The sequence below is a fragment of the Rhinoderma darwinii genome, chromosome 10 (genome assembly GCF_050947455.1).
Source record: "Rhinoderma darwinii isolate aRhiDar2 chromosome 10, aRhiDar2.hap1, whole genome shotgun sequence".
Classification (NCBI taxonomy): domain Eukaryota; kingdom Metazoa; phylum Chordata; class Amphibia; order Anura; family Rhinodermatidae; genus Rhinoderma; species Rhinoderma darwinii.
In genome coordinates this window covers 54,864,005-54,882,905 of record NC_134696.1, presented here as the reverse complement: position 1 = coordinate 54,882,905, position 18,901 = coordinate 54,864,005, and the positions used below count along the sequence as shown (strand labels likewise).

Below are 18,901 nucleotides of genomic sequence, written 5' to 3'. Positions count from 1 at the left end.
CTGTAAACTATGAGATCTCGCTGTGCTGTGCTGTGCTACAGAAGTGGTCAGGAGAATGAATACACATCACGTCCTGGCTGGAGGTAATGTATATTCATTATTATGACACATGCGTAGCGTTATAGTGTGTGTATGAGGCTGCACATAGCGATATAGATAGATCGCTATGTTCTGTGTAAATGAATGGAGAGAAGTGTATGACGCTGATTGGTCACTGATTGGTCAGCGTCATACACTCCTCTGTACAATGCCCACTTGGCCATATAGTAAAACGCGCCCAGTTGTCCTTTGAGAAACTCATTAGCATAAAGCTAATATAGGTCATAACTCAGTCAAAAATGATCGTTTTTCTAAATAAAAAACACTGCTGTAATCTACATTACAGCGCCGATCACATCATGTACAAGATAGGCCACTTATAATGTGGTGACAGAGCCTCTTTAATAGTTGCCTGTCAGAATCACGATATACTGCAATACATGATTTACTGCAATACAATACATTAGTCCCCTAGGGGGACTAATAAAAAAAGTAAAAATTAGTTAAATAAAGTTTTTTTTTGTGTAAAAAAAAAATTAAAAATATTAAAAATTCAAAAAAACACCCTTTTCCAATTTCCCCCCTAGAGCATAGTAAAAAAATTAAATAAATAAACATAATTGGTATCGCCGCGTCCGTAAAAGTCTGAACTATTACAATATATCATTATTTAACCTGCACGGTGAGCGCCGTAAAAAAAAATAATTTGTAAACGCCAGAATGTCTATTTTTTGGTCACCTAATCTCCCACAAAAAATGAAATAAAAAGTGATCAAACTGTCGCATGTACACCAAAATGTTATTATTAAAAACTACAGCTTATCCCGCAAACAATAAGCCCTCTTACCCCTAAATCAACGGAAAAATAAAAAAGTTATGGCTCTCGGAATTTGGTTACACAAAATAAATTTTCTTTTTTACACTTAGGTTTTTCCTTGTAAAAGTAGTAAAATATAGAAAAAACTATATATATTTGGTATCGGCGTAATCGTATTGACCCGCAGAATAAAATTAACATGTTGTTTTAATTGCACAGTAAATTCCGTAAAAACGGCGCGCAAAAAACCATGGAGGAATCGCTGTTTTTTTTTTATTTTCTACCCCACAAATATTTTTTTTTCCGTTTCCAAGTACATTATATGGCAAAATAAATGGTGCTACTAGAAACTACAACTCGTCCCGCAAACATCAAGCCCTCATAGTACTATATAGACGGAAAAATAAAGGCGTTATGGCTTTTGGAAGGTGGGGAGGGAAAAACGAAAATGAAAATCTGAAAACGGGCTGCGGCGGGAAGGGGTTAATGGGTTCCATCAGGTTTTCGTCAGGGTGTCCATGGTTTTACCAGAAACAATATCGCTGCATGCTGCACTATTGTTTCTGGTATTTTGGGCCAAATCTGTGATGGAGCCCCCAACCCTAATATTATCCTCTCTATGTTAAAATACCATATAGTGTGAACAGCGTCTCACCTGTAACTAAGAACTAAGCAAACCACAATATATATATATATATATAAACGGTCATTTTTTTTAATGAAAGGGACACTAAATTCTATAAATGTAAAGACTATAGAAACAGCTGATAATGTCATAATACTTCATATGAAGTAAATGTTTATGGAGACAATCACAACTGGGGATATGAGTATTGACCAGGAACATGGATTTTTCTTGAATTTCTGTCAGTCATGCACGGAAAAACACTATAGACAGCTTCTCCTCAGCATTAAATGGCTGATAACAGAGAGCATAAGAAAATACGTTTAGGTCCTGGCTAGGTAACATTTTAATAAAAGCTTTCATGCTAATTAAAAAGGTGAACCCCTGACCCATTTTACATGGAAAAGCATAAACTGTTCTGTTCTCTTGTCGCAGTGTACGTTAATTGTTGTTGATAAAGATTGTTTAAAAGAAACTCTCTTGCTGGCCTCCGGAGAAAATACGTAAGTGAAGTCACCGGAAGTGACGTTCTACCAACTCCAACATGGCCGACGAGGGAGAACCCACATGGAGGGATACTGAAAAAGTAGAGGATGAGGTTATGGAGGGCACGGAGAGTGAAGAGGAGGAGGAGGAGGATGACGACGATGATGAGATTATGGAAGAAAATGAGGAGGAAGAGAAAGACGAAGATTCTCAGAGAGTATATCTGCCAGGCGTGGAGCCTCTGAAAGAAGGAGAGGAGCTGGTGATGGACCAGGACGCCTATGTTCTCTATCACCAAGCGCAGACAGGTGAGATGATGGGGGCGCGCTGTCAGGAGGACGTGGTCTGCACGTGTATAGATGGATGCCTGATCTGTGTATGTTGTCATTTTCTAGGGTCACCATGTCTCAGTTTCGATGTCATTCCGGACAATTTAGGAGACAGTCGCTCAGATTATCCACTGACTTTATTTCTCTGTGCCGGGACTCAGGCTGACAGTGCACAAGGCAACAGGTAGAGGGCGTGTTTTACAAGTGTCTGGTACATTACCACGTGCTACACTGTGTGTGGGGGGGGGGGGGGTGTATTCAAGTGAACCGTAGATCAGCTGCTAACAGCCACCAATCAGGTTCCTACTTCCATTTTCCTAAGGGACCCTCAGCAATGAGAGGTGGGATCTGATTGATTTCTGTCACTCAGGCCTTGTTCACACAGTGCAGATTTGCTGAAGACTTTGCATCTATTTTTTTTATGCCTAAACCAGGAACTGAACCTAAACAGAAGAAATATATAAAAGGCCTCCTGGATCCAATACTGGTTTTGGTTTAATCAAAAACATATTAAATCTGCACTGTGTGAACAAGGCCTAACGGTTCGGCAGTGTTCACACCAGGTCCGTTCTGTTAGGATTTAGTATCCTCGTACATCCGGAATGGTGCACTCTACTGCGTAACTTACCTGTAAAGAGAATGGAAACCTGGCAGACCTATTATACGTGAATGGGATCTGTGTCACTATGGATCTATCATGACGCGGTGATAATGGAATTTCCAGGCGTTAAAGAGCCTCTGTCACCACATTATAAGTGGCCTATCTTGTACATGATGTGATCGGCGCTGTAATGTAGATAACCGCAGTGGTTTTTATTTAGAAAAATGATCATAGCTGATAGATGCGGGTCTAAGTTCATGTTGAGAATGTGGGGGTCACCCTGACCCCTTCCCACCTGGTGAGGCACCATTGCATACAGAGAGGTGGCATGTGCTCGGCTCCTTTTACTTCTATGGGAGTTGAGCACGTAACATAAGAGAAAAGAGAAAGCCGCATACATGCCCGGCCGCCATTCCATTTATTCTCCACGTGGATGCGGCGGCCAGCTCCGTTCTCGACATTGGGGCGAGTTTTAGAGCTGGTACCGCATCTGACATGTATGGCATATCTGGTGGATATGCCATAAATCTCTGAGATGGGAATTACCCTCTAACACGGATTTTGGGGGCGCATTGCCTATTAGATTGACAATACGGCTCCATTTAAGGAGATACAAGTCTATTCTCTGCTACAGAAGCAATTAATGCTCTGTGAAAAGGAAACCAAATGGTGTTTCTTCTGACTTTGTGCAGGTCTGAGCTGTCGTTTGGTAGATCCATCGTATCCTGTGCTTCTGATTTATAAGGTTATAGAAGTAATGTCAGTGATAGATACATGTGCTTCTAAAGCTCTGTCGTGTGTTGTCCAGGATCGTAGTGATGAAGATGCACAACTTACACCGGACCAGCAAAGAGAAGAGTGAATCGGATTCTGAAAGCAGTGAAAGTGAAGATGACGAAGAGGAAGAAGAAAGGAAGCCACAGTTAGAGTTGGCTATGGTTCCACACTATGGGGGAATTAACAGAATTCGGGTAACTATAATGGGGCTTCTTGCTTTACTCATTTATAGCATTAGTCTACCTTTCCCGGTTCAGGACCGGCTATTTTGAGCCTTCAGGACCAGATACTGTTAAGTTTTTGTTGTTTTTTAGCACGTGTTCGTTAAATGACTAACTTATTTTCTAATGTTGTAATTTTTTGCGATGGTTTTTTTATTTTTCATGAATAATACAGGTTTTGTTTGTTTTTTTTTTATCAATTTTATGCTGATCATTTTTGCTTTTTCTGAATTTTAATTCTTGTTTTTTTTAAATCTTTTATTTTCTAGCTTTTTTTTTTTTTCTGGTTATATGGTACTACTTTAAAACTATATATTATTTTTATTTGCGATAGTCATTGTATACTGTAAAACTTGATTTATTACAAGTCTATTCTAAGGTAATTTGGTCAGGGCTAGTGTCAACAATGATTGACGGGGGAGCGTATTTTATGTGTATTTTTATTTTTGCAGGGTCTGTCTTTCAAAGATATGAAAATATTTAATAATAATAATCTTTATATAGCGCCAACATATTACGCAGCACTTTACAATTTAGAGGGAACATGAAACAAACAATATCAGACATTACATAGTGACAAAGTTAAATTACAAGTCAAACCTGGGGAGTGAGGACCCTGCTCGCAAGAGCTTACAATCTATGAGGAAATAAGGGAGACACAAAGTGTAACAGTGTTTGTTCTGTACAATAGTCCAGCCATTTTTATTCACATGGGGTGGTAACATAAAGCTGCATGAGCCGGTCACCAGCCAGTATCCGTGTATGACGGACATGAAGAGAAGGAGTGTGAGGGAATCTTATTCTGATGACTAATCTAAAAGGAGGGCCATGGAAAGGAGTCAGATTAGGGAATGTTATAGGCCTGTCTAAATAGATGTGTTTTCAGGGCACGTTCAAAACTGTGGATATTGGGAAATAATCTGATTGTCTGGGGTAGCGCATTCCATAGGACGGGTGCAGCACGAGAGAAATCCTGGAGACGGGAGTGGGAGGTTCGTATTATGGAGGATTTTCATCCTATTTTTCCCACTATACCGTTCTACTGTAACTTCAGCTTCTCAGCTGGGCCCAGTTACAGGCAGAAACGGCCCTGTGAGGGTATGTTCAAAAACGCACAATTAAAAACGGCTGAAAATTACGGAGCTGTTTTCAATGAAAAACAGCCTTTGATTTTCAGCCATTTTTCAAGCAGAAGATGTTTTTTGACGTTTTTTTTCAATTGAAGCTATGGAAAAACCGCTCACAACGCTTCAAGAAGTGACATGGTCCTTTTTATGTGCAGTTTTTTTTTTTTTTTTTTTTTTTAACGGCGTAAAAAAAAAAACCCCCATCTGAACTATACGCCGTTTTCCCCCTTGGTTACAATGGGAAGCTGTTTGTCGGCATTTCGCTTTCGTTTTTTTTTTAAAAGCGTTTACACCCCAAAATACCCTTGAAAACACTGTGTGTGAACATACCCTCAGTGACTATTGTTACGGTTAGGGTGGTGCTGGGTCTAGTTAGACCCCGCAGCAGCCTTCCGCTCGCGACATCCCGGCGATGATGTGGCTGCTGCGCATTGAGCGCTATGTATGTGACACCAGAGAAGACAGAAGTGGTGATAAATGCTTTTATCTCCTCTCCAGGGTCATCTGCAGTGAATGACTGCTGGGCACCCGACGTTCGGCTGCCCAATCACTCGGGCAGACCGCTTAAGCTCACGCAGTAGATATACTATGGCGCCGACATTAAGGACCTGGACTGCCCGCCCTATTTGTACAGTGGGCGGTCGGCAACCAGTTAAAACTCCGACAGATGGAGCTCAACTTGTGACTGCAAGCTGTCCCCTTTTTTTTTTTTTTTTTTTTAATTGCAGGGTTTGTTGCTATTGGTCAATAGGGCATATAGGCGTTATAGTTGGGATACCCCCTCTATTAGCCAAAGCAAAGAGTTGCTGAAAAGGCTTCCACTCTCACAGATATATGGAGACGGTGTTATCACTTGGTCGTCCATTGATTTCATTGCTTGGCAAATCCCACCTGGCTGGATGCGGTCACATTTTTCTTCTCTTGCATCACTTGAGGTGCAAGAGATATTCCTGGAAGAGCGACTTCGTCTAATTTACACCCTAGAAAGGTCGACTTTTTTTTATTTTTTTGTACCGCAGATTGTGTTTTTCTGTTTGGCTATAAAATGAAAGGAAGATGTTTTAAAAGTATTCCTGAACAGCTCTGTCTGTCCTGCATAAGTTAGCGCAGCGTCTGAGGTCAGCACTCGCTGATTTTTTATTTTTTTTGGGGGGGGGGGTTATTTTCCTTTTACCTTAGTCGTGAAAATGTTACCTTTGCTATAATTTCAGAACTTACCATGAATGACTGCGTGGCGTTGATTGCATTGTGGCATAGCTCATTGGCAAGTCATATTGGGGGGGCACAAAATAGGATTCGTCATGAGGTCAATACTTTTTTTTTTTTTTCTTTAATACTTCAGGTCTCTGCACTTATGGACACTCCGGTTGCCGCAGTTTGGTCAGAAAAAGGTCAAGTAGAAATCTATGATCTCCAGAAGCAGCTGGCGGCCGTGTCGGACTCCCAGACATTGGCTGCATTTCTAAAAGAAGAACAAGCTAAAATCAAACCAGTTTTCTCTTTTTCTGGTCATATGACTGAGGGATTCGCCATGGACTGGTCTCCAAAGACAGCAGGTAGGAGATGGATATATGTGCACCATTTATTTATATAAACTGCAGAGCCTTCAGTTCCTCACTTGATCTCTTCTACATTTGCACTACTTGTAATAATGAGTTCTCAACTGAGATTTACGGTGCCACTTTCTAATGCTAAAACTGCCGGCTGTCAGCTCCTTGAACCAAATTCGGGGGTGCAGTTTGCCGCTGCAGCGGTCTTTCTGAATAGGATATGCAAGAGGCTCTTGAGGAGAGACCTGTCAGTCACCAGATCTTATTCAATCATTGATGCTTTAACCCTTCATGAGCATCTTTCAGATGCCTTTATTTGCATCACCAAAACCTCTGTATACTCTGGTATATCTGTCTATCTATTGTTTTTTTTTTTTTTTTAATTCTCTCTGCAGGCCGATTGATTACTGGGGACTCTAACAAGAACATTCATTTGTGGAATCCTAAAGAAGGAGGGACGTGGCATGTTGACCAAAGACCTTTCACTGGTCACACGAAGTCTGTGGAGGATCTACAGTGGTCACCAACTGAAGCTACGGTAAATAGGAATCCACACTTGCTCTTCTGTAACAGATTTATGAGTTGTATAGCTTGTGCATTCCAATTATTGCAGCGTGTTACTGGAAAATGTGTAACCTAAAAAACGATTGCAAGTGGCACATTAGGGGAACTCCTTTACTGTAAAGCGGGGTTTAGATGGTGCAATGTCTTTGTTCAGTAAGGCTCTGCACATTGCATTTTGAGATTTTCGTCTGAAGTATACGTCGGGGGACTGCTGACGTATACCTCCGACGGAAGGCTGCAACGTATTTCACTATATCTGCATACAGTGGTATAAGTTTCCCATACAGCCCCCTATTGACTCTCTCAGCTGCTGGATTGTTGCACCACACTGTACTTAAACTATGTCAGCCTGGCTTCACGTGCATAAGAGAACAGGGGGCTGCAGAGGAGGGACATGAGCGGAGCGGGTTAAGAGCACACGGCACTGGGGGAGAGCAACACGCATGCACTCATACACTCTCTCTATACGATATGTGCCTGTCTGTAACCATTCTGTGGCTACACCTGCGTCCACCAAGGGGTTACACATTGGGTTCTCGCCGGAGAAGAGCAGGGTTATCTCCCAGTGAGCAGTGCAGGAAGGGGGTGTGTGTGTGATCCAGCTGATAACACCGCTGGCTCCTGTGTCGTCGTCCCCCGCACTGTTAAGAAGGTCCGGCCAGCAGCTTCAGGTGCCAGGGGGAACAGATCATTGAAAACCTACTCTACAGCAGGGGTCTCAAACCTGGCTGGGTAAATAGGCCGCACATAGAAAAAATTTGAATTTGTCGGCCAGCATTACATTCAAATGCGATACGATACAAAGTTATTGTTACATAGTACGGTTGAAATAGACACGTTAATCAATTAGTTATTTGAACTACCCCTTTCAAAAAGGGCTCTAGGTCTTCGCCGGGTAATTATAGACCAGTAAGCTTAACATCCATCGTGGGGAAAATGTTTGAGGGGCTATTGAGGGACTATATACAGGATTATGTGACAATAAATAGTATTATAAGTGACAGCCAGCACGGTTTTACTAAGGACAGAAGTTGTCAAACTAACCTAATCTGTTTTTATGAAGAGGTGAGCAGAAGCCTAGACAGAGGGGCCACTGTGGATATAGTGTTTTTGGACTTTGCAAAGGCATTTGACACTGTCCCCCATAGATGTCTAATGGGTAAATTAAGGACTATAGGTTTAGAAAGTATAGTTTGTAATTGGATTGAAAATTGGCTCAAGGACATTGTGGTCAATGATTCCTACTCTAAATGGTCCCCAGTAATAAGTGGTGTACCCCAGGGTTCAGTGCTGGGACCACTATTATTCAACTTATTTATTAATGATATAGAGGATGGGATTAATAGCACTATTTCTATTTCTGCAGATGACACCAAGCTATGTAATATAGTTCAGACTATGGAAGATGTTCATGAATTACAGGCAGATTTAAACAAACTAAGTGTTTGGGCGTCCACTTGGCAGATGAAGTTTAATGTAGATAAATGTAAAGTTATGCATCTGGGTACCAACAACCTGCATGCATCATATGTCCTAGGGGAAGCTACACTGGCGGATTCACTTGTTGAGAAGGATCTGGGTGTTCTTGTAAATCATAAACTCAATAACAGCATGCAGTGTCAATCAGCTGCTTCAAAGGCCAGCAGGATATTGTCGTGTATTAAAAGAGGCATGGACTCGCGGGACAGGGATGTAATATTGCCACTTTACAAAGCATTAGTGAGGCCTCATCTAGAATATGCAGTTCAGTTCTGGGCTCCAGTTCATAGAAAGGATGCCCTGGAGTTGGAAAAAATACAAAGAAGAGCAACGAAGCTAATAAGGGGCATGGAGAATTTAAGTTATGAGGAAAGATTGAAAGAATTAAACCTATTTAGCCTTGAAAAAAGACGACTAAGGGGGGACATGATTAACTTCTATAAATATATTAATGGCACATACAAAAAATATGGTGATATCCTGTTCCTTGTAAAACCCGCTCAAAAAAAAAGGGGGCACTCCCTCCGTCTGGAGAAAAAAAGGTTCAAGCTGCAGAGGCGACAAGGCTTCTTTACAGTAAGAACTGTGAATCTATGGAATAGCCTACCGCAGGAGCTGGTCACAGCAGGGACAGTAGATGGCTTTAAAAAAGGGTTAGATAATTTCCTAGAACAAAAAAATATTAGCTCCTATGTGTAGAAATTTTTCCTTCCCTTTTTCCCTTCCCTTGGTTGAACTTGATGGACATGTGTCTTTTTTCAGCCGTACTAACTATGTAACTATATAACAATACTACATTACTATAATACCGTTAGGTTTAAACTTACCGGAAATTTGCGCGTTTACTCCACGTGTATTTTTAACAATCTAGTTTGGTAGACACAAGAATGTCAAGATTAGGCAGCCCCTTCTTAGATAGTGCCACAGACACATGCATCCCCCTGTAGATAGCTCAATTTTGGCGCTCTCGCTCTAGGAGTGGTATCCCCCGCCAGAGTGTTGCTGACGCTTTGACCAGGCATTTCTCTGCTGGAGTAGCCCCTGACGTCACTGTGCATAGACACTGACGTCAGGGGATCCTCCTGGACCGGAATGTGATGTCAGGGGCAACCCTAGAGCTGGAGTCCCCGGCAGAGTGGTACTAGCACTCTACCCGAGACTCCAGCTCTGCTCCTGACCTGTCAGGGGCTTCCTAAGAGCAGGAGTCCCAGAGCAGAGCGCTAGTATATGCTCTGCTCCTGAACTCTGGGTATGCCCCTGACACCACTGTCCATATATGGACAGTGATATCAGGGGTGCCCCCAGAGCAGAGCGCTACTAGCGCTCTGCCTGGGACTCCTGCTCTGCTCCTGACATCACTGTGCATATGTGGACAGCGATGTCAGGGGCTTCCCCAGAGCAGGAGTCTCGAAGCAGAGCGCCAGTATAGGCTCTGCTCTGTTACTCCTTCGGTGAAGCCCCTGACATCACTGTCCATATATGAACAGTGACTTCAGGGGCTCCTCCAGCAAAGCAATCCCTGGCCAAAGCGTCGGCAATACTCTGGCTGGGGATTCCACTCCTAGAGCGAGCCCCAATAGTGCTATCTACTACAGGGGGCTGTGTGACAGCATAAAGGAGCGCCTGCACGCTCCTCCTTCAGACTGCTCTCTTCCAAGGGAGCTACGGTCACCCGTGGGCCACAGATGAGTCTCAGGGGATGCAGGCAATGTGTTTGAAACCCCCGCCCTACAGGAAGCTTCACAATCCTCTGCTGGGGACTCTAGCTGCTTTCTATGCCTGGGGAAACTCTAATGAACTGTTATATATATATAATATATATATATATATATATATATATATATATATATATATGGACCGTGACATGAGTGGAGCTTCCTCTCGTCACACAAGACCAGATGCCATACAGTGGTATATGTTTAATGTATATGTTTTTTGTTTTTACTCTGGGATGGAATATCCTAGTCTACTATACCTTTTTTATGTGGCATACCAGTATGGTGGAGGCCAAAAGGACATGCTTTAAAAAATGGAAACAAATATGCCAAACGTGTTGATTTATTCAGTATAGCGTATGAGCACCACGCGCAGAAATACATGCACTTACGCTCCTTGGCATGCTATCAATGAGGATATTAATGGTTGTCTGAGGAATGTTATGCCTCGCTGAATGCACTTGGGCACGCAAACAATCAAGATTGGCTGCTGGCAGCTCCCTTTGCATTTGCCGACCAATGATACCCCAGATGTGCTCGATTAGAGCCAAGTCCGGAGACGCTGCATGCCATTTTAGTACGTTTAAGGCCTTATTCACACGAACATATAATATGTTCGTGCTACGCGCGTGATTTTCACGCACGTCGTACGGACCCATGTTCATGAATGGGGCTGTTCAGACTGTCAGTGAATTTCACGCAGCGTATGTGCGCTGCGTGAAACTCATGACATGTCCTATATTTGCCCGTGTTTCACGCTGCACGCACCCATTGAAGTCAATGGGTGCGTGCAAATCGCACTCGGCATATGGAAGCACTTGTGGGTGATGCGCGCTACAGTAGTCAAAACTATGAATGAAAAACGTGCTTTTCTGTTTGTAAACATAAAAACAGAGTGTCAACATGATGCCGGCTGCGCGAAAATCACGCAGCCGCGCACCATATACTGATGCCACACTGACCTTTTGCTCGCGCAAAACGAAGCGTTTTTTTTGCGCGCGCAAATCGCACACGCTCGTGTGAATCCGGCCTTGGCCACACAGGCTGCTCACAGTAGCACGAGTAAGGTGCAGCCTGGCATTGTCCTGTTGATAAAGGCTTCTGGGACACTTTTGAGAAATGGCCGTACCACTGGATCCACGGCCAAATCAGTGTAACGCAGAGCTGTTAGTGTACCTGAAATGAAGACATTTACATCATGCCACCCCACACCATAATCCCGGTAGTAGGACCGATGTGACGTTCCCTTGTGAAGGCCTCTTGATGGCCTTGCCCACGTGGTCTCCAGACCAATCTCCAGCTATCATTGTGTCCGAGACAAAAGCAGGACTCATGTCTGAAGAGGATAGACCTCCATTGCTGTCTTGACAGTCAATGATAGCCTTTGAGAGCGGTGGTGTGTGACCAATGGAACACTTGTAGTTGGACGTCTGGTTCGTAGCCCAATGTCGTGCAAACGCCTTCTGATGGTTTGTGTCGACACTGGTTGCCACCCTAGGCTTGGGATGTGACGACCATTTCATTTGCAGTACAGAATGGATCACTATGTGCCGTTCTTCCCAATCAGATGATACGACTGTTCAGAGGCTCGCCTCCGCACACCTCTTGCTGTCATTCCAGTTCATTGTTGCTCTTCTAACCTCCGGGACACACAACGTTGAACAGTGCTGACATCTCGGCCTAGGCGCATAGCGATCTGCCAGAGTGATAAACCAAGGTCTCTCAGTTCAAGGATCCTGTCCCTCTCTGTTTGAGACAAGTGGCGATAACTGTCACATCAACGAACAGGAGGAATCGCACAATCATCCTTCACCACTAGATCTGATTTTTGAGAATTCATGTGGCTAAAAAAAACTTTGCTTTCAATCTGGCTTTTATGCCCCTTCACATGCCGCAGATTGGAGCTCAGTGCTTAAAAATGGAATCATTTGCAGATCTTAGCGACACCTGCTACTTCCTCGATTTGCATAATTTACGGCTTGCTCTTCATACAGTTTCAAGTTTGAGGTCTGTGTGTTTTTACAGAATACCGTTGCATATTTTGTTACTAATGATGATCTCCTTACAGGTTTTTGCCTCCTGCTCTGTCGACGCTTCCGTTCGTATTTGGGATATCAGAGCAGCTCCTAACAAGGCGTGCATGCTGACCGCTAGCGAGGCGCATGAAAGTGACGTAAATGTCATCAGCTGGAACCAACATGAGCCTTTTATCATCAGTGGGGGAGATGATGGTGTCCTCAAGATTTGGGACTTGCGCCAGTTTCAGGTCAGTGTCGGGCAGTAAACGCTTGGCTTATTACACCGTACACAAATACTAATAGAAAATGCTGGATAGTTACTGGTATTCTTTCTGTAAGGTGACCTGCAGATAAGAGCTTGTGTTCTCCAATACTGTCCCTCTACGCTCCTGTATAACTGGTGAATCACAGTTCAGTGGATGGTGTAGTATGGGAGCATAACAGATGGTAACAAGACAACTTTTCATGAAGACTACTACTTTTTGCTTAAAAATAATGACTTCATAAATGCCCCCTACAGGTTTTTCTTTTCAATATTTTTTTTTTTATTGAAAATGTTAATCAATACAAATAGCCGGCATTGAATAGTTTGATGGCTTCATAAATCACAGGGAATAACAGATAAACTCTGTTACAATGGATTAGCGTTAGAAAGTCTAACTACTATAATAATAATAATAATCTTTATATAGTGCCAACATATTTCACAGCACTTTACTAATCAGAGAGAACATGTACAGACAATATCAGATATTACATAGTGACAAAACTAATTAACAATTCAAACAATAGGAGTGAGGACCCTGCTCGCAAGAGCTTACAATCTATGAGGAAATAAGGGAGACACAAAATGTAAAAAGTGCTTGTTCAGTATAATGGTCCAGCCATCTCTTATACATATGGGGTATTAACCTAAAGCTGCATGAGCCGGTCACCTGCCAGTGCCTGTGTATGACAGATGTGAAGTGCATTAGGGTGCAAGGAGTGTGGGGGATACTGCTGAATGAGGGGGTCCAGTTCTGATAACCAATGTAATAGGGGGGTAAAGGAGAGCAATCAGATTAGGCATAAGATGTGTTTTCAGGGCACGCTTAAAATGTGACTGTTGGAAAATAATCTGATTGTCTGGGGTGTTACATTCCAGAGGACTGGTGCAGCACGAGAAAAATCTTGGCGATGGGAGTGGGAAGTTTGGATTATGGAGGACGTTAATGTAAGGTCGTTGACAGAACATCAAGTACGAGTAGGGTGGTAGATGGAGATAAGGAAGGAGATGTAAGGCCCTGTTCGCACAGAGTTTTTTTTGGCCGTGGGCAAAAATTGCCACAGTAAACTTTCTCTGCCTCCCATTGATATTAATGGAAGGTCAGAGATGGAAACGCCTGAAGAGAGGGCATGACTCAATCAATGTTGGCGTTTTCAGAAGTTTTTTTGCCGCGGTTTCCAGTGTGAACTAACCCTAAGAAGGTGCAGCACTGTTGGGAGCTTTGACAATTAACACGATACCCCCGTATTACCCCTGAAGACTCAGTCATGGCGAAACATGTTGGAGCTCTGACTGGTGGTGTTTACATCTAGAGGTTCTGTGTTCGTACTGACTGGGTTGCGATCTGCAGACGCTTCCCAAGTTAACACATTCACATACCAGCAGACCCTTTTAATGCTATATGGTGCAAGACTGATGTAAATAGGAGTTCTCTCACTGAACCCGGGGTGTGTTTTTTTAATGTTTATGGTTGAAATGCCTTTTAATAAGTTTCATTTTAGAAACCTTATCAAATCACCAGTGTAAATGTTTATTGGCTATAAAATGTACGGGTTTTTTTTGTGTATTTGTAATTGACAGTTGTTGTTTTTTTTTTTTTCTTCTTTTTCAAAACTCCTTTGTGGTGCTATTCACTCTTTTTTTTTTTTTTTTTTCCCCTTAAAGAGGCTCTGTCACCACATTATTATCTCCTACATAATGAGATCGGCGCTCTAATATAGGTAACAGCAGTTGACCAAGTTATGACCTATTTTAGCTTTATGCTAATTACTTTCTTAATGCCCAACTGGGCATATTTTTATTTTTGACCAAGTGGGCGTTGTGGAGAGGAGTGTATGACGCTGACCAATCGGCATCATACACTTCTCTCCATTCATGTATTCAGCACATAGTGAACAAAGCAGGATCACTATGTGCTGTCACTTGCTAACACAATAACGTTACTGAAGTGTCATGAGAGTGAATAGACATCACCTCCAGCCAGGACGTGATATCTATTCACAATCCCGACACTTTAGTAACGTTTGTGTGGGACTTACAGCACAGCACCTCGAGATCACGTTGTACTGTCACTTACAGCGAGATCTCGAGATTACGCTTGCTGTGCTGTAAGCCGCATGTACACACGCACGCGTACACACACGTACACACGTTACCGAAGTGTCGGGGTTGTGAATAGACATCGCGTCCTGGCTGGAGGTGATGTCTATTCACTCGACACTTCAGTAACGTTAATGTGTGTATGTGACTGCACATCATGATCTAGCAAGATCACTATGTTCTGAATAAATGAATGGAGAGAAGTGTGAGACGCTGATTGGTCAGCGTCATACACTTCTCTCCACAACGTCCACTTGGTCAAAAGTAAAAAAACGCCCAGTTGGGTATTAAAGTCATTAGCATAAAGCTAAAATAGGTCATAACTTGGGGAAAATAGATCGTTTTTCTAAATAAAAAACCCGCTGCTGCCATCTACATTACAGCGCCGATCACATTATCTAGAAGATGGGGCACTTATAATGTGGTGACAGAGCCTCTTTACAGCAATGTGTGGGAAGGGTGGTGGCTCTGCTCTAAGCACCGCTTGTCTTTTATTTGGTTGTCTCCTTTCCACCATGTGCCTTTTAGATATAGCCGTATTTAAGAATTTTTTTGACTTAGCAAGTGGCTGTTTCTTTTCTCCACAGAAAGGAGACTGTGTGGCACGGTTTAAGCAGCACACGGCCCCGATCACATCTGTTGAGTGGCATCCTACAGACAGTGGGGTATTTGCAGCTGCTGGCGCAGATGATCAGATAACTCAGTGGGATCTGGCAGTGGAGAGAGATCAGGATCAGGAGGGTGAAACAGAAGATCCTACATTGCAAGCCATTCCACCACAGCTGCTATTTGTTCACCAAGGCGAGAAGGACATTAAGGAGTTACACTGGCATCCACAGTGCCCGGGAGTAGTCATTAGCACAGCTTTGTCTGGTTTTAATGTATTTCGTACCATTAGTGTGTGAGGCCATTCACCACATACCGCTGTAGACAACTCCGTCGCTTTCCTAGCGTACTGATCAAAGGTGTAGACTACGTGACTGCCATGTGCAACTGTTCCCTCATCTGGGGGTTTATGTAAATTGAGCAAACAAGTGTGGCCTTTTTATAATCCTTAAAGCCGCCTTCTTTATTTCTAAGGAGTTGGTTATTTTAGACAAGCGGTTAACATTTTTATCTACAAAGAAGGGCTTGTGCTCTCTATCATACAAGTTTTAGGTATTCTGACTTGTATTGCAAACACTGTGTGTTTTATGTGAAGTAACTGTATTTCTATGACCTAAAATATCATACCCTACTCCAGACATGGAGCATGCTCCGATTAATAAGACATGGCAAGTTGCATCAGATGGACAAAGTTGGTAGTCTTATTTTTACACTTAAAACTGAAATATAGGAGAAAGTGCTGCTGGAAATCGCTGGTCCAATATAGACGCAAGGATGGATAAACACCTGTTTTGTATTCTGTTAATTACGCTTTGTGTGAATGAGGCCTTAAAGTGAATCTGCCTTTTAGCGTGTCGTCTTTAGGTCTGAAATTCTGTGCTCATTAATTTCGGAACGTTCTCTTTATAGCGGTCACAGCTTTGTTTTACTGATAGAGAGCTCCAAATCACCTGCATAGACAGATTTAAAAGAGAAAGTGCTGGCTTCCTGCAGTCACCACTAGAGGGAGCAGAGGAGCTCACTGTATACGGTCTTATGAGTTCAATATATAATGTGGGTACAATAAGTCTGTGAATTAGGCCTTAGGTTGTATTCACAGTTTAGGTTTTTGTATGCAGTGACCCTGGTTTTATGTAAATTTTCCAAAAATCTTAGAAAACCTGTAAAAATTAAGTACACCATTACGCCTCCTTCATACTTGCGTATTTTGTATCACTTGCAAGCCTAAACCAGGAATGGAGCAAATATTTCCATTATCGGTTTTATCTCTTCCAATTCTGGTGTATGTCCAGCTTTACGATCCACATATGGAATGAATCTACATAAAGCATTGAGTTAATTCTGAATACTTTGCATTACTGATCCAGAGTTCGCTTGTCCTCCGCCTTTATGAGCCGGAGCAGAGTTGCTGCACAGATCATTCATTTGAATAGGTAAAAAAAAAATCTGTTTGAAGACAACTGACTATAAAATGGTAATAAAACATCCTGCGAAAATGTATTTTTAATCCGAAGAATCTCTTTACTGGTTCTCGCTATGGTCAGTCTTCCGCTTCTAGTCTTGGGTAATTTCCCGTGTTGCAGTTCTCTCGTGGATTATCAATAGCTGGATTAAAGGCATTCACTGGATTCCAATACCTGGCTGGAAATCCTGGTGCCTGTATAGTCAGCTCATATATGCAGACCATATAACCTACAGTTCTAACACCATGTTCAACTGTCCCTCTTAAGCGATGTTCACACAGGTCCGATTTGCTGTGGAAAGTCACGCAGCAAATCTGGCACAGATTCCGCAGGGAAATCTACTCAAAAGTCTGTTAAAAATGGGTTTATTTTGGAGCTGATTTTTTTTTCTAGGTTTTATTACTACAGAATAATGGCCGACAGATTGGCTGCAGTGGTCAAGGGATAAAACGCTATCACATGAGGACCGTTGCACAGGGACTCACCAGAGAGCAGGTACCTGTTGCTACGGGAGCGCCAGAAGGGATGAACAGTGATTTTTATTTTATAATTTGTAAGTCTGCCAGCAGTTCTGACCCCTCAAAACTGCTGACATGGCAATAGAGTAGATGGAGAGCAGTGTAACATGCCACCAAATGAGTAGGTGGTCTGGCAGGTTGCATGACTGGGAAATCCACATTTTAATGAACCTGTTGCTATGATCACAACTGCCAAGAAGGCCAGGGCTCTCTGTACTCAACGCTCCCGAGTGATGGCTCTAGCGGTCTCCTGCTCCGAGCTAGTACACAGCAAAATCTGCAACAATTGCCATTTCTTGTTAATTTTGACTGCAACAGATACATACCCATTTGACTTTAAAAAAAAATCTGCACCACATGTACGGTTTTACACGGAAACTGCGAAAATCTCATCCACATTGCTGCTATTGTAATATGTTGAGCATTTTCTGTCTGGTGATACAGATGAAAAATATGCAGCAATTCAGCAGTGTGTGAATAATAGCCCAAAGGGGTGCAGTCACAGGCAGCAGATTTTGTTGCAGAAATTTCTGTGACTAAAAATCTGTTCCATTTATCTGAATAGGGCTGATTCTGCAGCAGGTGTTTGGAGTTGTGCATGTTCCATGAAGAGGTAAAGAACTGATTTTCAGTCGCAGATCTTTTCTGCCGCAAAAGTCTGCCTCCCATTAATTTCAATGGGAGTCGGACACTTCTTTTTACCACTAGCTGATTATGTCATAGTTTAGTTTGACAGCTGTTGCGTAAATCACGCTCGTCCCACGGAAGTGCTTCCGTGTGATTTTCACGCACCCATTGACTTCAAAGGGTGCGTGATGCGTGAAATACGCACAAAGAACGGGCATGTCGTGAGTTTTTCGCAGCGGACTCACGCTGCGTAAAAATCACGCAACTGTCTGCACGGCCCCATAGACTAATATAGGTCCGTGCAACGCGCATGAAAATCACACGCATTGCACAGACGTATATCCCGTTCGTCTGAATAAGCCCTTACGGGCAGGAATAGTTCCGCGGCGGGACCCGCCCTGCAAATTCTTCCGTGTGAACTAGCCCTTATAGCGTACTCCCAATTATACGGACATTATTTCGAAAAGTTATTATAGTGCACAATAATTGTTTTTCCAAATAACTTGTGTTAGTGATTGTAGAATGGGAAAAAAAAAAAAAGTGCTTCCTCCATTGTTTAAGTTTCATTTTTACGGCATTCACTGCACGGTACGTTAACTTTATTCTGTGGATCAATACGATTACAACTATATCAAATTTATATCGTATTTTTTATGTTTTACTACTTAGACAAGGAAAATAACTACATTGTTAAAAAATCAAATTTGTTTTGTGTCGCCCTATTCTAAAACCCAGAATTTTATTTTTCTGTCGAGTAAGCGCTTATTTTTTTGCAGGGTGAGTTGTAATTTTTATTGGTACATGCAGGGTTTTTTTTTTCCTTACATTATTTAGGGGAGGTGGGCAAAAACACTGTAATTCTGGTGGTCTTAATTTTTTTTTTTTCACTATGCAGGTTAACCAAATTGATATCGCTACATCTGTAAAAGTCTGAACTATTACAACGTAGCATTATTTAATGTGCACAGTGAACG

At 42.5% G+C, this 18,901-nt stretch overlaps 1 protein-coding gene across 1 annotated transcript; it reads left to right on the top strand.

Annotated features, from left to right (window-relative positions):
- Positions 1–1,994: 1,994 nt before the first annotated feature.
- Positions 1,995–16,819, top strand: GRWD1 (glutamate rich WD repeat containing 1). Its single transcript, XM_075839953.1, has 7 exons — positions 1,995–2,275; positions 2,363–2,480; positions 3,706–3,868; positions 6,365–6,578; positions 6,968–7,110; positions 12,399–12,596; positions 15,301–16,819. The coding sequence occupies exons 1-7, from the start codon at positions 2,026–2,028 to the stop codon at positions 15,616–15,618; spliced, it is 1,404 nt and encodes a 467-aa protein (XP_075696068.1). The 5' UTR covers positions 1,995–2,025; the 3' UTR covers positions 15,619–16,819.
- Positions 16,820–18,901: the final 2,082 nt, after the last annotated feature.